Source organism: Camelus bactrianus, chromosome 19, assembly GCF_048773025.1.
Source record: "Camelus bactrianus isolate YW-2024 breed Bactrian camel chromosome 19, ASM4877302v1, whole genome shotgun sequence".
Classification (NCBI taxonomy): domain Eukaryota; kingdom Metazoa; phylum Chordata; class Mammalia; order Artiodactyla; family Camelidae; genus Camelus; species Camelus bactrianus.
In genome coordinates this window covers 15,189,480-15,212,761 of record NC_133557.1, presented here as the reverse complement: position 1 = coordinate 15,212,761, position 23,282 = coordinate 15,189,480, and the positions used below count along the sequence as shown (strand labels likewise).

Genomic DNA, 23,282 nt, shown 5'->3' with positions numbered 1-23,282 from the left:
CGTACGGAGAACAGTTAGCCATGAATCACTGTATCTATTTCAAGCCTCTACACTGAGGCCCAGCCTTTCTGGAAATGTGACACACCACAGGAGTCCTTGCTTTTTAAAATTTATTAATACAGAGAAACATAATATTTCAGATGTACTATCATAATACTCTATAAAAACAGGGCATTTTTCAAACCCTAAAACAGTATTTCATTTTAGCATACTTTTTCATGCTCTAAAATCTAATTCCTGGGATGCACCTACTCATCACTGCCACAGATGACAAGAATAGCTGGCAATGGAACATGTGCACATTTTTCAAACCCCTTAACCTAACACCACAGTGATGTTTTAGGTGCTACAAAGTTCTGTACAGCTGCTCAGAGGTATAATTAACATACAGTAAACTACGCATATTTACAGTGTACAAGTTGATAAATTTTGGCGTAAGTATACACTTATGAACTATTGCCACAATCAAGATAGTGGATATATTCATCACCCCCCAAAATCTCATGCACCTTTCCAATCCTTCCTCCCACTCCTTTCTGCCCCCTCCAGAGGTTTCTGCTGATCTGCTTTCCGTCACTATAGATTAACCTGAATTTCCTAAAATTGTATATAAATAAAATCATACAGTATTGTACTATTTTTTTGGGGGGGGGGGAATCTGGCTTCTTTTACTCAGCACAATTATTTTGAGATTTATCCAAATTTTTGTGTGTATCAATTATTCATTCCTTTTTATTGATGGGTAGCGTTATATGGATTATACCACAATTAATTTATCCATTCACCTACTAGACATTTGGGTTGTTTCCAGCTTCTAAACATTACAAAAAAGCTGCTATAAACATTCACGTACAAGTCTTCGTATGGATTATGTTCTCTTATTTTCTAGGAGTTGACTAATTGGATCATAGGACAGATAGATGTATGTTTAATTTTTTTAAGGACCTGCCAAGTTGTTTTCTAAATATGGTTCCACCAGTTAACATTCCCTTTAACGGTTTCTGAGAGTTCTAGTTCTTCTACATCCTTAGCATTTTGTATGGTTGGTCTTTTAAATTTTAACCATTCCAATAGGTATGGAGTGGTATCTCATTGCTGTTTTAATTGCATTTCCCTAATAAGTAATGATACTGAGCATCTTTTCACGTGCGTCTTTGCCATCAATACATTTTTTATATCTTCAGTAAAGTATCTGTTCAATCTTTTGCTCATTTTAAAATCGGGCTGTTTGTTGCATTATTGAGGGCTTTTACTGTCATTGTTGTACTATGTTTTCAAAAGACTGTATTAGGAGTATTTACAAAGCAACATTCAGACTCCAGATCTAGGTGCAAACAAGACCCTATTATGCACTGGGGACTGGTTAGCTAATGACAGGCAGCTCTGGGTTCCTAACCTTCTGTCCCAAGATGGAAACAGTGGATAATAGCTCATCTTTAGGGTCCACAATGCTCATGTGGTCTAAAAGGGGCTTCTTAGGACCAGTCTTACCACCTGGGTCCCAGGACAGCATGATCTCCACTTTGATGCCCTGCATATCTAAGTAGTACGTAGCCCAAGGCAGTACCAATATAGTACTTAACAGGATCCCCACTGTGGATCATCACACTATCCACAAACTTCATGGAGTTAGCCCTCTGTCCTTGGAGTTTCCCTAACATCCATGACCTTGTAGGCCTTGGCCCCACTCTCCACAACGAACCACAGACTTCTTGAGGTCACCTTTTCAGCACAAAGCTCTATAGAGCCCTCAGGGAAGCCAAATTTCTTCAGAACTACGCTGGTCAATTCCCCGATCTACTGGCTCTTCTCATCAAGAACATTCTGCATCCTGGAGGCCAAAGTAATGATTTCTGTCCTGGTTGGTATAATTCAGGACTCAATTCCAGAGCAGTTATTTTCAGCATGCCTCTGAGTGAGGAACTCGTTCAGTTAGTTCTCAAAAAGCCATCAACAACAAACGTCCTCTCCTTGGAAATTTTCACCATCATACTGCTACTTCACACCACCAAAAGGAAAGGCTATTACTCTGAGTTTTGAGAATTTTTTTTATATGATCTGGATACCAGTCCTTCATCACATGCATGCTTTGGGAAGATTTTCCTCCAATCTGTGACTTGTCATCTCACTCTCTTAACAATATTTTTTGAAGAATGGTGTAGCTTTTTAAAGACTTTTTAATTTTAATGAAGTCCAATTTAATAGTTCATTCTCCTGTGGTGTAATATCTAAGAAATCTTTGTACACTCCAAATCTTTGTACAACAAACAAAGATCTTCTCCCGTGATTTCATCTAGAAGTTTTAGAGCTTAGGTTTTACATTTAGGCCTTAATTCAGTTTGAGGTAATTGTTGTACACAGTACAAAGTATAAAAGTTCTTGTTTTTTTTTTGAGGGGAGGGGAGGTATATAAATATCTGATTGTTCCAGCACCATTTGTTGAAAAGACTATCCTTTCTCCTTTGAATTACCACTGCACCTCTGTCAAAAATCAGACGGCCATACATGTGTGATCTGTCTACACTCCCTATACTAGTCTACTGATCTATTTGTCAAATCCTACTCTAATACCAGACTGTTCTGATTACCATAGCTTTAGAGTAGTAAGTCTTGAAATCTGGCAGCATAAGCCCTTTATGATTTGTTAGACAGGTCTAGAGAGCTCTCCACCTAGGACTAATTATTCCTTACTGCTGAGAGTGTACTGAAGGTCACAGGCAACAGTACCTTGCTCTCAAAGACAGTATGGACCTGCATGTACCATCATGAATGGCTGGTCTTACCTCCTGTATCAAAAACTTCTCAAAAAAACCAAACAAACAAAAAAACTGCTCCTCACAAAACTATGACCATTACATCTACCCCTGAGAATCTCCAAGGTAAGCTCTAAATGGTGGTGAGAACATCCTAGGTTTTCTTGCCTATTTTGTTTCTCATGACTCAAGTAAGTCATAGTCTCTGCTCATCTGTCTCCACATCTGTAAAATGAGGGTTTAAATTTTATCATCTAAGACAATATCACACTATTGTGTATATCACCTTTGTGTTTACAAAGTGTTCTACATATCTCATTTCACTTCATCTTCACATCATCAGGTGTTATATACAAGATAATCCTGCCCATTTTACAGATAAGAAAACCCTGAGATGTTAGTGAAGATGTGGAGAAACTGGAACCCTCCTATATCACTGATGGAAGTGTAAAGTGATTCAGCTGCTGTGGAAAATAGGTTGGCAGCTCCTCAAAAAGTTAAATATAGAATTATCATATGACCCAGCAATTCCACTCCCAGGTAGATATCCAAAAGAATTGAAAATTGGTATTCAAACAAACACATGTATGTGCATGTTCACTGCAGCACTATGCACAGTAGATAAAAGGGAGAAACAGCCCAAATGTGCATCACAGGAATGGACAGACAAATTGGTACACAAATATGATGAAGTATCATTCAACCATAAAATGGGATGACATTGTGACAAATTCTACAACATAAATAATGAACCTCAAAAACACATTAAGTGAAAGAAGCCATACACAAAAGGTCACATATTGTATGATTTAATTTATATGAAATATCCAGAATAGGTAAATACATAGAGACAGTGCAGACTGATGGTTGTTAGGAGTTAGGGGAAAGGGAGACTAGGAAGCAACTGCTTAAGGGGTATAAGGTTTCTTTTTGGGGTGATAAATGTTTTAGAACTAGATAGAGGTTGTGGCTGCACAACTTTGTGAAAGTACTAATAGGTACTGAATTGTTCACTTTAAAATAGTTAATTTTATGTTGTGTGAATTTCACTTCAATAAAAAAAGAAAATACTTAAGAGAAATGCAAATGGACACCCAGGTCAAAGGTTCCACAAAACTGAAATAAGAGCTCTGAAAGAAATTTGAAAGTATAGCCAATTTTCACTTATCTCTGATAATGGAAGATGGAAGAGTCACAGGTAGTCCCAAATGATATATTTTAGGATTAGCTTTTCTTTTCTTTTTCTCTCTCTCTCTCTCTCTCTCTTTTTTTTTTTTTTACCATATCTGTATTTGTTCATTAAAGTTAGATGATCCAATAATGGCACAAAATGTCATGTTGAAAATTTAAGGGTCTTATAAGCAAACACTGTCAACAGGTATTCTAAAATTATGTGCAAATAAATAAATAGCCACAAGTATTGAAATGTTTCCTGAAATTTAACAGTAAAAATATCATTCATTCTCTTTGAACCAATTAAACAAAAAAGTAAAGATCATTTTGTAAAATCTCACTTGAAGGCTCATTTTTGCACACTTTGAATATAACCAACACTGTAATACCCATACCAACGGGTCAGGAGACACAGAAAAAAAGAGTCATAGTCCAAGCCTGCTGGGTTAAAATAAAGGGACTGTTCTTACCTTTGCCAGGCCAGAGAGGAGCTCTAGAGCTGCCAGTGATATGCTCATGTCTTGCCGCCACTGGGAGTTGAGTCTCTGGGTGACGAGATGAATGCTGCGAATCAGGAGCCCAGCAGCTGAATCTGTATTAAGAGCTAGGATATAACCCCAATGCCGCATCCCACAGGGAGGGAAAACAACTAAGTATTAGTAACAAGAAGCACAGCATTCCACCAGGCACAGACCACAGCAGCCACAGTGAGCATGACGGGCACCCACACAGTGCTATGTTCCCCACCCCTCTGGCCTGAGCATCAAGCCTGACTGAACAACAGTGCACAGAGCACATACACTGGACCAGAGCAGCTTCTAGCTCCCAGCTCAGGTACTTTCATACAGACAGCCACTGGGATTTGGCAGTTTCAATATCATTCTTTTAACAATGTAAATCTTAAAATTTCTAAACTAACTCACAGTTACAGTCTCAAAAAAAAAAAACAAACCCCAAAACAATGAAAAGGCTATCAATTATTCCCTTGGAATTTTATAGAGGAAAGAATTCAGATTTTAGAATCTTCTCAGATGCTGGGAATTACCATAAAGAGTCTGTTATTTCAAGTTATTTTTAGGGCTTTAACCATCAAAAGTCACATGCAATGCCTTTTCAAATACATTTTAACATTGAATTCTCTAAGACAACTTTAATACCTCTAAGAAAATTTAATAACCAAGTTACTGTGTTTTTATTTAGCCTCCAATTCTATATTTAAGAGTAATAACTACTTAGTTAATAAATTAGGACAAATTAAATTGAATTTATATAGGAAGCTTTAGGGACGTTATACCTGTCGATCCTATCAGAAAGAGGGCAGTGACAACAGAAAAAGGAATGATCATTAAAGAGAGACATTCATGCAACACTAACACAAATCTGGATTTCTTAGTAAAAAATATTTTACGACATTACAAGCAGAACTTACTAACACCAGTTCAAAATACTGAAACAAACAATAACCACTTCAAACATTTATATTAGAACACATATAATAATGTAAAACATTTCCTTAGTTTAAAAGTGTCTTAGAAGCATGAAAAATAAATTTTCACCTGAAGCATACTCAAATCCACAAATATAATAAGATAGCAATTTAAATAACTTTTTAATAAATACAATATTTAAATGCGTTGAATATCCATATAACGACCTTATGTATCTAGCATGTTCAAGGATACTCATAGCAAACTTAAACCACTGAAACATGCCTGGACTCCCAGACTCATGAACTCTCCAGATGACTGAAAAATTAAACTCACATCTGAGGATCTAGATTTCATTCCAATCTAGTTGGATTAATATTCACAGATTCAATACACCATTAGTATTTATGTATAAAAACATAAAGGTACCTATGAACTCACAGAACCCGTAAAGTAATTTGCCCAGGGTAAAGGACATTACTGAATAGGATGCTCTACTAGAAAATGTTTCCTTACTCTTTCTTATTCTTTGTGACTTGAAGAATCTAACCAGATATAGTAGGGTATATAGGCTTCAAACACAAAGACAGTCTCTTCTGGGTTCCCCATACACCATCACCCACCTCTATCACACTGCACTACCTGATATACCGGCCAACTCTGCCATTAGACTCTGAGGCAGAACCTAAATCCTATTTGACTCTGTATTACTAGAACCTGGTACAGAATCCACAAATGTTTCCTAAACACCCATCACAATCATTTATAAAACCTAAGAAACCACCCAAAAATCTAATTGCTAAAAGGTGGATAGCTAAATTCGAAAGACTTGTTTTCTTTTTCTTAATGTTTTAGATAAATAGCCTCTCTATTATACTTAAACACATAAATATCATGAACATTAAAGTCCTGTTTAAAATTTTTTGCTTGTTTGTTTTGTATACCTGGGCATTAAATTAGAATAACTTTGGGTATCAAGAAAACAAACATGGCTTACCATAGTCTCTTAGGAGAGCCTGAGCGGGTCTTTCACTATCAGGAGTTGTAGGCTCCGTGCTTCCACCACTTGCTGAACTGATACCACTGTTAGTGCGACTATGACTCTTCAAGTTATTTTCTCCACCACCCTGGTCAAACAAAAATGAATCAAATTATTCGACGGCTACATCTATAGTTTACACGTATAGATAGAAGTCAATCATTAAAAGCCATGTTGATAAAATGGAATATGCCAACTAAATGGCATAAACTGATACACAGTTAAAAACTGACAAAAGATTAAAACTGCTGTGGTGTTTCTGCACAAACACCATTTACTGCAGGGTATCAAGGGTCTGATAATGAGAGGTGCCCTTTCTGGGGTCTTTTTTGCTGCTGTTTAAAAAAGCCAGCCCAGAACCTTTTCCGTTTCACCAGGCTTCACTAGCTAGTGACTCTGGGTCCTTAAGGAAATACCCTAGTGCCTCTCAAGCAAAACTTCACAACAGGAATACAGTCTTAAAAAATAAATAAATAAAATTTAAAAAATAAAGAAACAGTAACTTCCAAATGTAGTTATGTCATAAAACAGACAATAAAAACTATGATTAGTATAAAGATTAACTCCTATATGTATAGGGGCTAATGAAGGTATCTGATAAGACTTCCCTCATTTTTCTCCCTACAAACACAATTCATTTTATACAGATAAGGAGATTGTTACTAGCCACCTAGTGGGACATGAACATACTTCCCTTAATATTATTTGATCAGCCATCCTATTTCCACCCAGCCCACCCCAGTATACTCTATTAATTCCCCCACCCCCACCTCTACTCCAGGTATAGGGATCACATAATTTGAAGACAGAAGCAGTGGGCACTGGGAGTCTCTGGGAAGTTTTTTTGATCTAGAAGCATTAGTGCTTTGGGGGGACCTTCAAACTTCGGTCTAGAGGGGATATAAAGAGCTGATGAGACAGAAAAGAATAAACTAGATGCTTGTTTACAGCCAGCACTAGATCTACTAGGGATATATGGAATTATGGAGAAGGGGCTTTTTCTGGATTATTCTAGCCAGTTCACCAACAGAGCAAAAGAAGTAAGAGCTTTAAGAAGACACTGTCCAGGAATAAAGACAGTGTTTGGCCAGAATTTCTCGCATGCAAAATCTCTCAGGGAATTGATGAGGCACTGAAAGGTAAGAAATCTTAAAATAGATGGTATTTTTAAAAGGATCATTCTGAATCAATGAGCTGAATTTACAAGCAAATGCCTTTAAAAATCACAAGGACAGACATTTTGAAATATATTTACATAAAAACAGAAGCTGATATTCTCTGACAAATCATGTTTATGCTTACCATCTCCATTTGGCAACCAATGGCTTCTAAAAGTGCTGAATCTTGAACAATATTTAACATTGCCCCTACAACAACAAAAAAATGCACTTAAATACATGAAAGAATATTAAAGTGGCTAAAATATTTCAATTAATAGCAAAAATAAGAATATGACTTTAGCTAAGTATTTCTGAAATTTCCATAAAGTTACTAATAATTCCATTGGTTGGTCAGAAAAGATACTCTTTAGAAATGACCTAATTCTGATCTGCCTCCAAAATTTTAAAATGACATTGTTCTAAAATAAATTTGAAGGTCAAATTGCTTTATATAAAAACATAACCATTTTCAGGTATTTTTTAATTGGTGTGAAAGACCAGATACAAACATCTCAATTTCAAGGGTAATAAAACTAAGAAAAATATTATGGAATACTTTCAAAACTGTTTCTGATCTTTTCAATACAAAATAACAAAATCAAAATCATAGCTGTATCTTTCTGATCAACTGCTTTTTAAGAATGGTTCAGGGCTTGCCCGTGGCTGCATATTCTGAAGGCAAGCTGCATGTATTTACTATCAAGGGACTCACAGCCCTAAAAAGGCTGGGACAGAAACAAGATGGTGAGCCTAGCACACTGCTTCTTGTCCCAGTAGGGGAGTGCTTTTATGCACAATGTATAAAGAGAGGACAGACACAGCTTTGCCAATCTATGGCAAGAGTGACAATTGACTCTTTCCTGAGAGATACATACATAGGGAGCTTCCTCAGAACCAGGGTAAAGAAAAACTAAATACTCTATCAAACTGTAGAAATTATCTGATTTCAAGAGATACGTTATTTGAATAACCTAAAAAACCACAACTTGGAGGCTCTCTCATATTGAGATTTAACCTCTGTCCCTTCAACTCCTTTCCAAAATGGAAGGATTTACTCTTCCCTATTTACCCTCTTCTTGCTGCCTAACATACTATACCTCCTGAGCACCACTCCAACCACTACTGCCATCACGAATTCCTTGGCCATGTCATTTCTCCTGGAATGAAATTCTAACCTCACTAACGCCTATTCAAATCCTGCCCTAAAATATCCAATTCACCTTCCAATTCCCCCTACGAAGTTTCCTTGTTCTTTCAGTTTCCTCTCTCTCAACACGGAAGACACTCAACATGACATGCAATCAGCACTATCTTCTGCTGTTATCTGACTGCTCTGTGAGGGTGTTCCAACCTCTGCAATGAGACTTGCTCTTTCTCCTCAGACTACCTGCACTTAGGACCATGCCCTTGGCTTTGATTAAAAAACTATTTAAGTATAGTAAGAGACAGCTATAATAATCAAGTTGAGAGGTGATGAGGGTTCAAAACAATGAAAGTGGCCGTAATGATAAGGAGCCATTTAAGACAGAATCAGTATGATCGGAAAACCAGTAGGAAACAACAAGGAAAAGGAGAGGAGGCACAGAAACAGCTACTCCTCAATTTCCTCTTGGCAGGGTTCTGACATGGCTTCCAGAATTACACCAACTCAAAACATTGTCACGTGTATGTAATTGGCAGGAGGAAGAGGCAGAATTAATGAGGGCAGAAAAGAAAGAGAGGGAGGGGAGAAGGAGAAGAGGAGAAAAGGGGAGAGAAGGAGAGAGGAAAGGCAAGCGGGAAAGAGAAAAAGAACACAAATAAAACTAAGCAAAAATGACCAACCAAGACAACCGTGATGCTTTCCTACTCTCCTCTCGCCCCTTCAAATATTTCCGCATATAAAAGCAAACAAATTCTGCCTCTGATTCAGAATAAGTAGAGCTATATTATGCTTAGGTTCCCATCACTGACCCCTGCCTCCTCAACATGCCTGGGGTCAACAGTATCTGGGTTTTCACTTACAAAAAAATGTGTGAACACAAACCTAGTATCATTTGAGTGTTGTTGGGGTCCGTTTCTGTTTGCAAGGCACCTATTAGTATATTCACAAGTCTCAACTTCAGTGACAAAAAAGTTATTGGTTTATCATAAGAAGAGCTGTCATCATTACTAAACTTTCCTTCCAGGACCACCTACGGAAGAAATAAATAACATTTAACATTGTCTGTTGTGGTACACTATGCCCATGTAACAACTGCTACAGTGGACAAAGAGAAGACTGGCCTAATAAGCGAGGCTTTCAGTCTAACATTAGCCACTGTGCTAAGTCTAACACTAACTCATGTATGTTATTAGATGTCACTGGCCTATCACCACTTATGGTAGGCCAAGGCATGCTGGCTGACTGACAAAAAATACCGTGACAAATCTACTTTGTTGATTCACTTAAAATAACTTAAAACTTTTAAAAAAAGCTATTGTTCCATTTTAAAAAATACAATTTAACTTGAATTAGCATACAAAAGAGAACACAGAATATAAAAAACTTTAACAAAATCTTACCTCTGATTTGACTGTGCCAAAGTGATGAGGGAGGGGCAACAAGGAAAGCAGGATATTAATGGAAGATCTTCTCAATTCTGTTGGATTTACATAGCTTTTGAATTTTGAGAGTTCTCTGCCAAAAAAAAAAAAAAAGGTATTAGCATTTCTGAACGAAAGTATGTTTTTAGCTATTGTCAAATATACATTATGCCAATTTCTCGCAATTCAAGTACTGGGTTTGGTTTTATAAAGTATCCAGTAACTACTTTCCACTGAGTGTATATCTGCAATTTGTGTGTGTGAGAGAGACAGAGAATCTCTATGTTAAACTGTTATGGAATTAAAACTAGAACCTGATTGATTGAATTGAATGTAAGGCTTACTCTACAAAAGACCTCTGGGCTGGGGCTGCTCTTACACCTCTAGACCAGGCCAAAAAAGATTCAACATGCCAATGGACAAGTTAGAACTGAAGGAATTCAGGGACGAGGTGGGTCTGGATGTTCTACACTCATTTAACGTGGCCTGAGTCCCCTTGGGCTATGAAGACAACTGGACAGGATAAAATTAGGAAACTAATTTGGAGGAAGCACCAAAATAGACCAGGCCAAAACTGACAATTGACATACTAGTACAGAATGATAGCTTACCTGTCAGGCAAAATGGTTTCAAGAGCTGAAATAAAGTAAGGAACCACAACATCAATCCCTTTCAAGTCACAGCAGAACAAAGGAGGGGAGTTTAGAATAACGCTGGCCAAGACAGGATGGCACACATAATCATTTATCTGCAAACCTTGAATTAAAAGCATGTAAAATCTAGGAAAGCAAGAAAAAAATTTTAAACAAACTGCTGATCAATTGTTTTTTTTTTAATTATTAATATTTTCTACATAGTCATCTGAAAGTCTATTTCCAAACTTCACTACTTCTATCCTTTAAATGGTATTACTGGAGTTAGAACAATTCACAAGCGAATACACTAAGAACCAAGTTATCTTTCCTAATGAAAAGAAAAAAAATTCCTGTCTGTTACACCTTCTTACAGTTTTAAGCCTTGCAACTCAAAGCCACAGGTGCCTGCAAATGAAGTAACTGAAAACAAAACAAAAGGCTGCAGTAATTATCAATAACTGGAATTACTGAATTGAATTCCATGTCAGTAAAATTTTGCAGCATTTCACAATTCCTGAAAAAAAGTGTGTGTTGTGTCTTTTTTCCCTTCCTCATTATTTTTTGGGGCACAATTAAAGAAAGAAAAGAAAGCTCATTCAACCTTGTATTCATCACAATATGAAGGTCACTTTGAATAAGACTCCTTTTAGGAATGAATATACTTGAATATACCTTACTTTCAACCTCCTCCCCTAAGCCCCAATGAACTAAGCATTCAATCTTTCATCATTCAAGAGTAACTACACTGGTATACCCTTCCACTACTGTAAGGCACTTTTCTCAACAAAACTCTTCAGAAACAACTTCCTCACCTTCTGGTCACTGCTTAACCCATTTCAATCTATTTTCTCTCTCTAGAACTCAACTAAAACCATGTTATAGCAAATAACCAATGGCCCCTCAATTGCTAAATCCAGAAGACAAATCTTAAGCCTTAACTTACTCTGTCTTTTTAAAGCATTTGACCCTTTGACTACTCCCTTCTTCTCTCCTTATTCTTCTATGACCTCCATGGCTATTTCCTTTAATAGATCTATCTCCACCTGCCTCGTAATACTGGTGTTCCTCAGGCTGTCAACCTCAATTCTTGCTACTTGTTATTTGTGTACATGGCTTTGCTCACTTGAGAAAATAAGCTCCTTAGAGGCAGGATTGACAGCTAACATTTCTGGACCATCTACAGTGTCTAATATTGTAGTAAAAATGTATTAAAATTTTAGTGTGGCCCTTCCAAATCTCTCCATCATTAATAAAAGTCAAATAAGATGGAATAAATAATACTTCTAAAATAAAAAGGGTAGTTGTGGGGTCTTCACCAAATTGGGCAAGGGAGGTAAAAAGGAAGAATTCAAGCAAAAATTTCAATTACTTACATATATTTGCAGGTATTTCAAACCAACATTTATTTATCAATTCAGCCTACTAAGCCATGCTACAATAGAGTTTCACCATCAACTATATAAATGGAAAAATAAACCAAAAAAAATTCTAAGACCTGGATAAATAAGCTGGCAGAATCTCTTCTCCAGTCTTCTTGCTACAAAAAATCCTACACAGTGTCCCACAAGCCTCAGCTCTTCCTGCTTCATAGTTATCAGGAAATTCACTTGCATCAAACATAGGATTGGAAACCATGGTGTCTGTGGACATTTGTGACCCTTTCCGTCGAAACTCCATGCTAGCTTGTGTTGTAATGGCTGGGGAGAAAAAACAAGGGTTTTATTATATTTGTCGATATGCAAATAGGCTCATGGGACCCTGGACACAAAGATCAAATGTTGGTATCATTAAATAGCTACTTGAATAGAATCCAATAATGCTTTTGTTCAGCAACTATGCCTTAATTTTTCTTTAAAAAGGGCTCTCCGAAATCCTCTTTTAAAAGGGGTAATAATTAATTTACAGGGGTATTGTCAGTTTAACAGATTCTACAAGAAGCATTTTTCAACTGAACTGGATTAGCAGAATACATTTGTATATATCTGTATTCACATACATACAGATATATAATACAGAATTTGGTTTTTCTATTATTTATTCTGTTTTTTCCTCCCCCTATAAAATGATGCTTAAACATGAAGAAAAATAGCTACTGCAATTTACACATTACCCCAGACATCATAACTGAATGGGAAATCCCTCATGCCAGGCTGTATACTTCAGGGAGAGGGCAAGGTAAGGATAAGAAATGGGTAGGGAGGAAGAGAGAGCATTCCCACCACCCACCCAACTCCAAAACACACACCAAAGAATCGCCCAACCAAGCAAAATGAGAATGAACTTTAACAACCACAGACAGCAGCTAACTTGAGGTTGAGAAATCAGAAAATCGGATTGATAAGAAAGATTATCATGGTCATTCGTTGTCACTGAAACAGAAGCCCTTTGAAAGTTGCTTTTATTTTTTACAAAAGATTTCACAGTGTATTGAAAATCACTCTGAAATCTTTTATTACTCTACATGAAATGCTTAAATATTTTGTAACAATAGATTTAACAGAATGCAGAGTCAAGCATAAATCTTTATGCAACTTCCCATGAGCCATTTTTAGTCCTGAATAAGCTATCCAGCAATAATACATTTGAAAAACACTACATGCAAAATGCATACAAATCAAACACTAAATCTGTATAAAAATAAGCTTAAAGCTTTAAATTAAAAAAAAAAAGCCAAAACACAGTTAGTGCAAAATCCTGGAATTCATGACATGACCAGACTAGTGTACAGAAATAATGGGACTGATTCAGGCAGATTAATTTGCTTTTGCCAGCAATCTTCCCCATTCAAAACACAGAAAAGTATTTTTCTTCCCAAGTGCAAAAACTACAAGAGACAATGACAATCAAAAATTTTAATGGAATTATGAAAAAAATAAAAACATGACTGCAATTAAGGAGAAGCTTCTGGTTCCTACTTACAAGATTTATAAGAAAGAAGAATTTGGATAAAAGATGCTGCAAGATAATAGAAATAAATGGAAACAAATCAAAGGACAGCAGTAATTATAGAATACTTTAAAGATGGTGAAATTTTACACTAAGTTAAGCTTTTTAGCTTTTTAAAAGTTAGATTAAAAGCTTTATGATACCACAAGTTAGTTCAAAAACAGGAAATTGTGCATTCAGATCCAAAATTATGATTTTTGTATCATGCAAAACAATAAACGAAGGAAATTACACAACTACAAAGAATTGAGGTTTTGAACTGCCCATAACGTGCATTAAAATTTTAGTTCATTAACCCTTCCCAGCTCAATGTTACATTTACAAAGCACAGTGTACTGTCATGTAAATCTAAAGCTAACCAGTTCATAAAAGCAAACATTTTAAGTTAGAGGTGAACTACATGGCAGAATTCCTTGATGGCAGCCAGTACTTACAAAGCAGACTAACAGAGTTAATATCCTCAAACCTCCCACCACCCCCAAGACCTCGAGTGGCAACCAACAGCACTCTAACCCATTCAACTATCTGGACACCTCGTAACTCCGAGGTAATGTAACAGCCTTTCTCATCTCTTAACACAAGGTGGTGAAGGAAGATGGTAAGAGTTAAAAGTAAGAATTTGTTGCCCACATAGGATGTGAATTCTAGTTTCTATCTTTTGGCACAAGAGAGTGAGCAAAGCTGTTACAAACTCCTGAGAGAGTTTCCCTTTAAGCAAGCCCACTAAGGAAGCAGCAGGTTGAGCCACTGTGGATTCAGGGATTTTAATGTCAACAAGCTTGATACCCAGAAGTTACATTGTAAAGAATTGCACCTTAATAAAAAAGAAAAAATATGACTGACTCATTATAGAAAATACAATACAAATTAATAAATATAAACATGGGTCAGAAAACTCAAAACATAAGCACATGAACATAAGAAAATATGAGCCAAAAATGTTTTTTTTAATGTTTTCATTTAGTCATCAAGTAAGTACACTTACTTATCCATAAGTAAAACTTGCCAACAAAATATAAAATGGAAATGGCCAAATATAAAGTGTCAGAATTTGAACAAAATAAAGGAATCCCTGAACTTAGTCATGCAATCTCAAATTCCTGAAAAAGCCTTTATATTCACTTTCTACATTATTTAAAGATTTGTAAGAACATCCAAAATAATTACACGTATATAATGCTAATAGACACAGACGTTAGTTCTGAGATGATATATAATAGTTAAGAATGCATTTCTGAGAGAAAGCAGGGACCCTTATGGCTATTTTATTAGTTTTACCCTTGGAATTAACACTCTCCCTAGAGATGCATAATCTAATGCAGTTAGGTATCCTTTTATGTCAAGTTATTTTCAGTCTCAGTGGAAAAGTGCTTCTCTACCAAACAACCAATATTAATTATAAAATTGCACAAAGCATAGTGCCTGCCACAGAGTAATTGTAACTCAATAAATGCTAGCCATTATTATTGTTTAGCTCTACAAAGCAAGTCATAAATATTCAGTATATTCTGCAGTATCCCACCTCCCATCCTGCACTCTGCATCACTACTTTCAAGTGAAATGGTAAGATGACAAAAATAAATCAGATTTAGATAGAGTTTCATTTCTGTAATAAAATCTAAATGAAGATATCAGGGTTGTTATTAATTCTTCACCAGCCCTACTTACTTACAGAGCAAATGATATTTTTTTAAAGTGTGCTCTTGAAATAAAGTTCTCTAGACTAAAACCTAAGAGGTTAGTCTTCTGTGAAGCAGAAATTTTCTAATATTCACATGTAGTAATGAGTGAATGGCTGTCAAAATCTAAGTAAACACTTCCTGTGAATAAATTTCCAGTCAATATCTTTAATTCTTTATACTAATATTATTATCCTGGCTGACATGAAGGGAACTTCCAGGTCACCTACTAAAAGGAATCTGATTTTAAAAAAGTAGCTAACCTGAAGTGTGTCTAATAAAACCAGACAAAAGCCAAACCTCATAGAACAAACATAAAAAGGACAAGTAGGAAAACTTCCAAAATTCTGTTACTTCAGCTGGAAGGGGTTAAGCACAAGACACAGATTGGTCAGAGACAGAGAGCTTTTTAAGATACATATTAATCTTGCAGGTAGGAAAGATTAAAAAGAAAAAAGAAAAAAAAGAAAAAATGGTAACGTATTTCTTGAGCAATATTTACCAGTCATGCTGCTGTCTCTGTTTATCCCATTATGAAGTTTACAGTGAACAAATGCTGCATCAAATAACCATGATCCAAAGAGATTCAAGATGCTGTTAACCTTTGGTCTCCGTGGGGCAGGCAGTGGTCGGGGTTCTGAACTAGTCTGATTCGGACTTGACAGAGGAGAGGTGGAGGATGTCTGGTGTTGAACTTTCGAGGCATGAGCAGTAGTAACCTATTAAAACAACACAAGAATATAGCCACACTCATGAAAAGTCTGAGAGAACAGCAGGACTTTTTAAAAAGGATGGCAGATTCAAAAGCCAACTTTATACAGTATAATAACAGAGATGGAAACTCTTACTGTGCTTGTCTTCATGGTGGCCTTATTCACAGTAACAGCCCGGTGCCTCCGGTTATGTGGTGGAGTGGTATTGACAGCAGTGCTTTGAGGCATACTTAATCTATTTACGGGTGTTGGAGGAGCACTGTCTGATCGGGGTCTAGAAATGCCTTTAAAGAAAGACAAATGGAGTTATTCTTCATAGTTCAAAATATGTGGTCAGAAAATCTTCTTCAAGCAAAACCAGTGAAGGCTCAGGACAGACTATAACAGAGACTGCTCGCTGCCTCCCAATATCCATTCATCCTGTCCCCCTGAGTTATAGAACACAAATTTCAGCTGGACATGGCTACCCAGAATAAACAACTACATTTTGAAGTTTCCCTTACAGCTAGATGTGGCCATGTTCTCATCATAGAGAAATGGGCAATTATTGGGTGGGTCTTCCAAGAAATCTCCTTAAAAGGACCAAAGGTAGATGCTCCTTCCTTCCCAATTCCTGAATAGGACATCTGGAACTCTTTCAACCAGCATACAATATATTTAGTGCATATAAAAATGCTTAAGGAAATGACAGATGTTAAATATCACTGCTTTTTAACAGGTTAAAAATATTCTGACTTTTCATATTTCTAAAATGTGAAAAAGTTTCAAACAATAATTCACAAAAAGTGTAATTTGCTTCCTAATGATACACATAAGACTACCTAATGCATTTTAATCTGTATTTTCTTGAATTACTAGTGAGAATGGATACTTTTCTCTTTTGAAAATCATTTATTCATAGCCTTTGCCCATTTATCTACCAGGTCTTATTCTTTTCCTTTGCACTGTTTGATTTATTTATATAATAATAACAAAAACCCTCTAACTATTACACTTGTTGCAAATAATTGTTCCCAGTTTATTATCTGTAATCAAATATGTTCATCTTTTCTTTGGGCTGTCCATAATAGTTTCTAAAACTAGACTCTAGAGTTATCTTCAAACATCGAGCAATATACACAGAATTCACCTAAGAATGCATCCACCAGACAGCTGATTCCACGCATGGCACGAAAAAATATTTGAGGCAGATGTTTAAGGCAGGGATACTGATTCAACTCTTGCGGCATTCCGCTCACATTTAAGAACTGTTCCTGAAATTTGGGAGTAGAGCTTATAATGGCTGGGTTACTCAAATCCACAGGATTACTATCAAAAAAGAGAGCAAGAATTAATTATACATTTAGAAATTTCTTTAGCAAGAAAATGCATGCAATCTAATTTAAGAACAGGGCTGTCTGTGCCTAATTCTTTGATTCAGAGAGATTAATCTATATTTAATAGGCTAGGGACTCAAACATCAACACCACTTTACAGAAGACCTGCAGTGTGCTTACATGAACTTACTTTGCCTATTCAGAGAATGAGAATCAAAATAAGACTGGAAATTTTAAATTTTTTAAAAGTATGCACTGATATTTTGTAAGATGTTTGGAATTAAGAATTGGAGTGGTAAAACTAAATAAATCAACAGGAACCCTAAGGAGAAAATTTTACTTTAATATTAACATTTCCAATTTTTTAAAAATTATGTATAAAATCGAGATTAGTGTTTGTGTTCATGTGTATGTACTAAAGCCATACATTTTAATGTACTTAAAACAATGTATTTGGACATGAGTCGTATTTTATGTACAAATAATTTTAAATATTTCCATTAAAAAATAGATTTAGATTTCCACTCAAAATAGCCTGCTTAACTGCCCATTAGACAGTCTTTCCAACTCAAAGTAATAGTCTATAGTCAGCACCTAGAAAGACATTCCACTAGCTACAAGATGAAAAGAACCTGGCTGAGAAATATAAATCAGTGGTTTATAGATTCTCTGGCCTTTGAAATCTCTTTCTCCATCCACTCAGACTCTTAATTTCAAGTAACTGCAAATGGGGACAGGGGAGAGTGTATGCATGTATGGAAAATGGGCTTCTACTATTAGTACATTGTATCCACAGAACTGAAGGCCGCTATGCAGGGTAGAGAAGATAAGAAGTCTCTGGTAGCAGTGCCTACTAAAGGCGCCGTGTTGGGAAGTAGGAAAAATAAGCAGTATGTTTGGAATGCACTACAACTCAGGTTCAGCAGAGCTCTGCCAAATTCATGTCTATTCGATACTGAAAACTGGGGAGAGAATATACCAGCTTCTACCAGCTTCTCCAGATGTAAACCTGATGTGATTTTATTGACATTCAAATATTCAGAGAACAGATTCAAGAAAATAATGAAAACGTAAAATGAGAATGGGTAGCAAAGGACATGGATCAGACCACAGAAACTGCACTCCTGCAGCTCCCAATGCCCTGTGTATCTGACACATTTGGGGAACCTGTTATGGATCCAGATTCCACCTAGATTTACTGAAATAGAATCTCCTGGTAGCACCGGAAGGGCAGCTGGCCATGCACAAACAAGCACAAGTATTTGAGAACCAGAGTATTCCAGTTAAGAGGAACAATTTTTTTCCCTGGAAAAAGATGAAGTAGTACCATACTAGACAAAATTTTGGTGCCTGTCTTCCCTATCATATTCAGCCCCCTTCCCAGGAAATTTGCCCATGATCATAGCAGCTCCTTCTGAGCAACCTTCTTGAATCTGCCTTCCACCTAGCCTCAGCTCATTTAACAAATGGGGTAAAACTGTCCAAAAGGAGGCAATACAGATGTTTGCTAGAGAACTTTAACTGATGTAGCCTAACAAAATAAACTTAATCCAATTTATCCCTTTTGACCATCTGAGCAAAGGACAAGCCCCAGTGACTGAAAGAGCTAGAGGTGGAGGGTTACACAACATCACAGCTATTTACACCACTAGATGGTCATCATGGGGCTGCATGGACCCCAAAGGCAGGAAGAAAAAGGGTCTCAGGGGAAGGCTGCCAGAGGAAGAGAGCAGTGTGAATGCACAAGAAGAGCAAAAAAAAGCCAAGGGAGACAGATGACAGAGCAGCCTGTCCCAAGGCTGCCTTGATCCCTCCCCATTATGAGTATTGGATGTTCACTGCTTCGTGGAGTCCAGTGAGACTCATTATCCTCTTTTTCACCTGCGTTTGTTTAAATAGGTTCCTATTCTGTATGTATATACATACATACATACACACATATATAAAACCCTGACTAAAATAATAAGATCTTTCAGCTCAAGAAGAAAGATAGAGCCTGAAGTGATCAATTAACAGTGAAAACACAGGCAAAGATTATCCAAGAACTATCTCTAAAAAAGATTCCACAACTAGAGTTTTACTGGTGATTTATTTCAAATTCTTAAGGAATATGTAACTTTCATGCAACAGAGCACAGAAAAAGAAAGGATGGTTCCTTTTTTTTCAAGTTAACAAAATATAAATTAGTCAAAAAACAGAAATAGAGACAATCTGGGAAAACATTAAAAGAATAGCATTCCATAACCAAGAAGAACTTTTCTCTAAAGAATGAAGGCCAATTCAATATTGGGAAATAAATTAATATAATAACAACAGGTGGAAAAGAAAAAATATTTAGTTGCTTAAATGGATCCCAAAATATGATTTGAAAATAATTCACTACTGTTTCTGATTTCATTTCTATTTTTAAAAAAATTGAAAATGTTAACTGCTTAGGAAACCAGGAACATTAAAAAGAATCTATCTAGTATCAACAACCAATATCCCCCTCAAAATTTCATGTAGAAGAGGCATTTCAATGAAAATCAGAACAAAAGAATGTCAAAACAGCATCATTTTAACTCAGCAGTATTCTAGAAGTTCTGACTAATGCAGTAACTTACAGAAGTAATAACAATAACAATAATGGCAACTTTTCTCTAAAGCACCTACCACCCACAAGATATATCATTTTACGTATTTTTCCTTCAATTCTTATAACAAGATGGATACTGTTATTATCTCCATTTTACAGATTAAAAAGAGACTGAGGCTTAGGGATACTAAACTGCTTGCTCAGGTCGACAAAAAAAAAGTAGAACATGAACTCAAACACAGGTCTTACTGCAACCAAAGCACTTTTAATTTATTACCACAGACTCAAGACTCAAGTATGAATTACTAGAAAGGAGACATTTCTTTTTTCTTAAATGTAAGTACTGGGGATTGAACCCATGACCTCATGCATGCTAAGTGTGCATTCTACAGCTATTCCCTGCCCACCCCCCCCCCTTTTTTAAGAAAGGAGACTTAAGGAGACATTTCTCATTTGCATATGTTTCCATTGTATCTAGACATCAATGAAAGAATCAATGAAATACTCAGAACATTTTAAAATCCCAAATATACAAAAAAAAAAGTAGAACATTTTCTTTATAGTAGCAATAACCACTCATAAAGTTTAACAGTAGAAAAAGTTACCCTTTCACAACATCAGCAATAAATACACAGGAATAATCGTAAAAGAACTATGCAGATATTGGTGAAGAAAACTACAAAACACTTCTGCAAGATATTTAAAATTCTCAAAAAGAAAAATACCTACTCTTAGAAAGGCAGATTCACTATATTAAGATATCAGCTTCCCCTAAACATAAATACAGGCTTAATACAATTCTCATCTTTGGCAGAGTCTAGTTAGCTGTTTACTCTCTTTTCCTCCCATGTTCTCTTGCAATTAAGTGCGGCATATGTCTCAGTTCTGGCTAATGGAGTATGGGTAGCCGTGATTTACATCACTTCAGGAGCTGGTCCATAAAAACCTCCCACACAATTTTTCTTGCTCTCTCTCTTTTCCATCTTCCATCCAGACACAGAGGCTCCTGCTTACAAAGACAAAGCACTAATAAAGCCACACACTGAACGTGGCAGAGTCTCTGCCAGCCTGGGACCACAAACAACTACATGAGCAGGGTGACTCATTATCCAAGATTTATGAAACATATTGTACTAAGCCACTAAGATTTTCAGGCTCATCTGCTAAAGCAGGACATGTTCCTTACCCTAATTAATACACACTGCAAACCCTAAAAGGTTTTGTGAGGTTCTTCTGTTTACCTGTCTTTTGTAACATGTCAAATGGATTCTAAAATTCATCCAAACTGTTAAACAGGCAATGAGAGATTAAAAAAAAAGTTCTAAGAAATGGAAAAAGAGAGAAAGACATTAGGCCTATGAAATATCAGTAACTATTATAAGGTTGAAATAATTAGAAGTGTGAATCTCCTATAAGAATGAATGAAGAGATTAATGAAATAATATGCGACCCAAAGACAAAACTCATATATAAAAAGGAACTTAATGTCACAAAGGAAACAAAGTCAAAAGAAATCATAAATCAGTATCTATCTGATCAAAGAACACAGAAGGACTTTCTAATCTGAAAGGAAACAGAAAATGATCAGAGAAAAAGATAGATTTTAAAAAATAAACTAAAATCACTGAAAGATGAAAAACACAAACTACAAACTGAAAAAAAAAATGACAGAAAATGGTTAATATTCCTAATTTATAAAGGTCATACAGAGTAATTCAGAATCACTAACAAACAAATAGAAAAATGAGGCTGGTCAAACCAGAAAGAGAGTATGCAAGGAAAAAGTTTACAGATCAAGACAGTACACAACAGAATAAAAGTTCCACAGAGCACAAGGACAGGGCTAGTAGAGAGACAGGAAGAGACTGAATCGATAGAAATACTATAAAGGAAGAAACAGCAGGAAGTATTACTTTTAGTAATTTGCCCCTACATGAAATTTTATGATGTACACTCAGTGAAATTTTAAACAAGGCTACTAGAGAAGAGGCCCTGAGAGCCAGACTGACCAGTCAGTGCTGGTCACAGAGAGGAACAAGGCAGTTGCTGGTCTCCACAGAATGTGACAAAGTCCTGGGAGAGATATCATCATCCAGGCTGCAGAAACAGGGAAGAGAATAAATGCCGCATCTACTGCAGGGAACAAGCCCCCGGAGAGTATGGACCAAGAGCAGTTGAGGATAGCCTAACCCTGCGGGGACAAGGAGGGCAGGGGCACATGATGTAGATGCGTAACTTGTCCAGTCTGCCTCCACCTGATGACTGTGCTTAGCAGCCACATTGTGAACTCCAGCAAGGAGCTACAGCATGGTTCCTGCCCTAGACACTTACTGGTAAAGGGCACATAAAATACTAAAAGAACAGTACCTTAGCATATGTAAAAAGCGAAACCATGTCTGTGCAACACACTCATTATCCATTTCAGGAGGGATCAGACTGGCGTCTTCATCGGGAACTTTAAATGGAGGAAATGAAGGACCATATGTAAAGCGTAGCAATCTAGAAAATAAAAAAATCACACCACTAAATTCATTTCATAACAAAATGAAAGATACACACAAGCATTAAAATATAATAAGAGAAATGTGTTAAGAGAAAATAAATGAAACTTGTATTATACCTCACTAAAGTGAATAAAATAAATGAAAACCCTTGTTTATGAAATAGGCAAACCGGAAGAGGATTTCCAGTTCTGTAAAAGATTTTTTAAATTATTATTTAAAACATTTATTTATTTAAGTAATTAACATTATTTATAATTTAGTTCATATATTTCTAAGTTAAATAACTGATAAGTTTGTTATTTATAAAATTATTTCTTTATGAATTTATAAATTTATTTTATATTAAATTATAATTATAAAATTATAAGTGCTTTTATAAATTCAATATTATACCTCATTATAAATTTTATAACATAACATATATAACTTAATACTATATTGTATATGATGTAACACATAATACTGTATATGATATTTTAATTATATATAAGTTTATAACAGTATAGTCATAAAAATGGCAAATTATATATATTTATAAAATTATAAATTTAAAATTTTAATTTATAATGGCAAATAATAAATCATATAATCATAATATGCAATTATGTTCACATAATTAGTCATATAATATAAATAATAAATTATTTAAATTATTTTTAAAAGATTCACTGGACTGCAAACTCCTTTAACACAACTAAGCTGTAATGTATTCATAACTGCTATATAATTTTACATGAAGTTTAGAATTTATGGTGTGCCTTGAAAGTAATTCAATTTGACAATTCAATTACTCAAAA

At 35.8% G+C, this 23,282-nt stretch overlaps 1 protein-coding gene and 1 pseudogene across 4 annotated transcripts in view; both read right to left on the bottom strand.

The window, feature by feature from the left end:
• The window catches only part of RALGAPB (Ral GTPase activating protein non-catalytic subunit beta), an 84,880-nt gene that overhangs the window by 33,886 nt on the left and 27,712 nt on the right, over nucleotides 1-23,282 (bottom strand). The window contains exons 6-17 of one of the 4 annotated variants that reach the window (XM_074347266.1): nucleotides 22,349-22,480; nucleotides 17,220-17,398; nucleotides 16,226-16,374; nucleotides 15,880-16,096; nucleotides 13,672-13,707; nucleotides 12,248-12,449; nucleotides 10,729-10,896; nucleotides 10,097-10,211; nucleotides 9,579-9,726; nucleotides 7,695-7,759; nucleotides 6,351-6,480; nucleotides 4,397-4,530 (exon numbers count right to left, since the gene is read on the bottom strand). In XM_074347266.1, the coding sequence (XP_074203367.1) occupies nucleotides 4,397-4,530; nucleotides 6,351-6,480; nucleotides 7,695-7,759; nucleotides 9,579-9,726; nucleotides 10,097-10,211; nucleotides 10,729-10,896; nucleotides 12,248-12,449; nucleotides 13,672-13,707; nucleotides 15,880-16,096; nucleotides 16,226-16,374; nucleotides 17,220-17,398; nucleotides 22,349-22,480 (1,675 nt within the window). The remainder of the gene's footprint in view (nucleotides 1-4,396; nucleotides 4,531-6,350; nucleotides 6,481-7,694; nucleotides 7,760-9,578; nucleotides 9,727-10,096; nucleotides 10,212-10,728; nucleotides 10,897-12,247; nucleotides 12,450-13,671; nucleotides 13,708-15,879; nucleotides 16,097-16,225; nucleotides 16,375-17,219; nucleotides 17,399-22,348; nucleotides 22,481-23,282) is intronic. The other 3 variants (XM_074347267.1, XM_010958751.3, XM_010958752.3) reach the window with 3 other exon arrangements.
• On the bottom strand, nucleotides 15-4,390 carry LOC123617948 (small ribosomal subunit protein uS3-like; annotated as a pseudogene).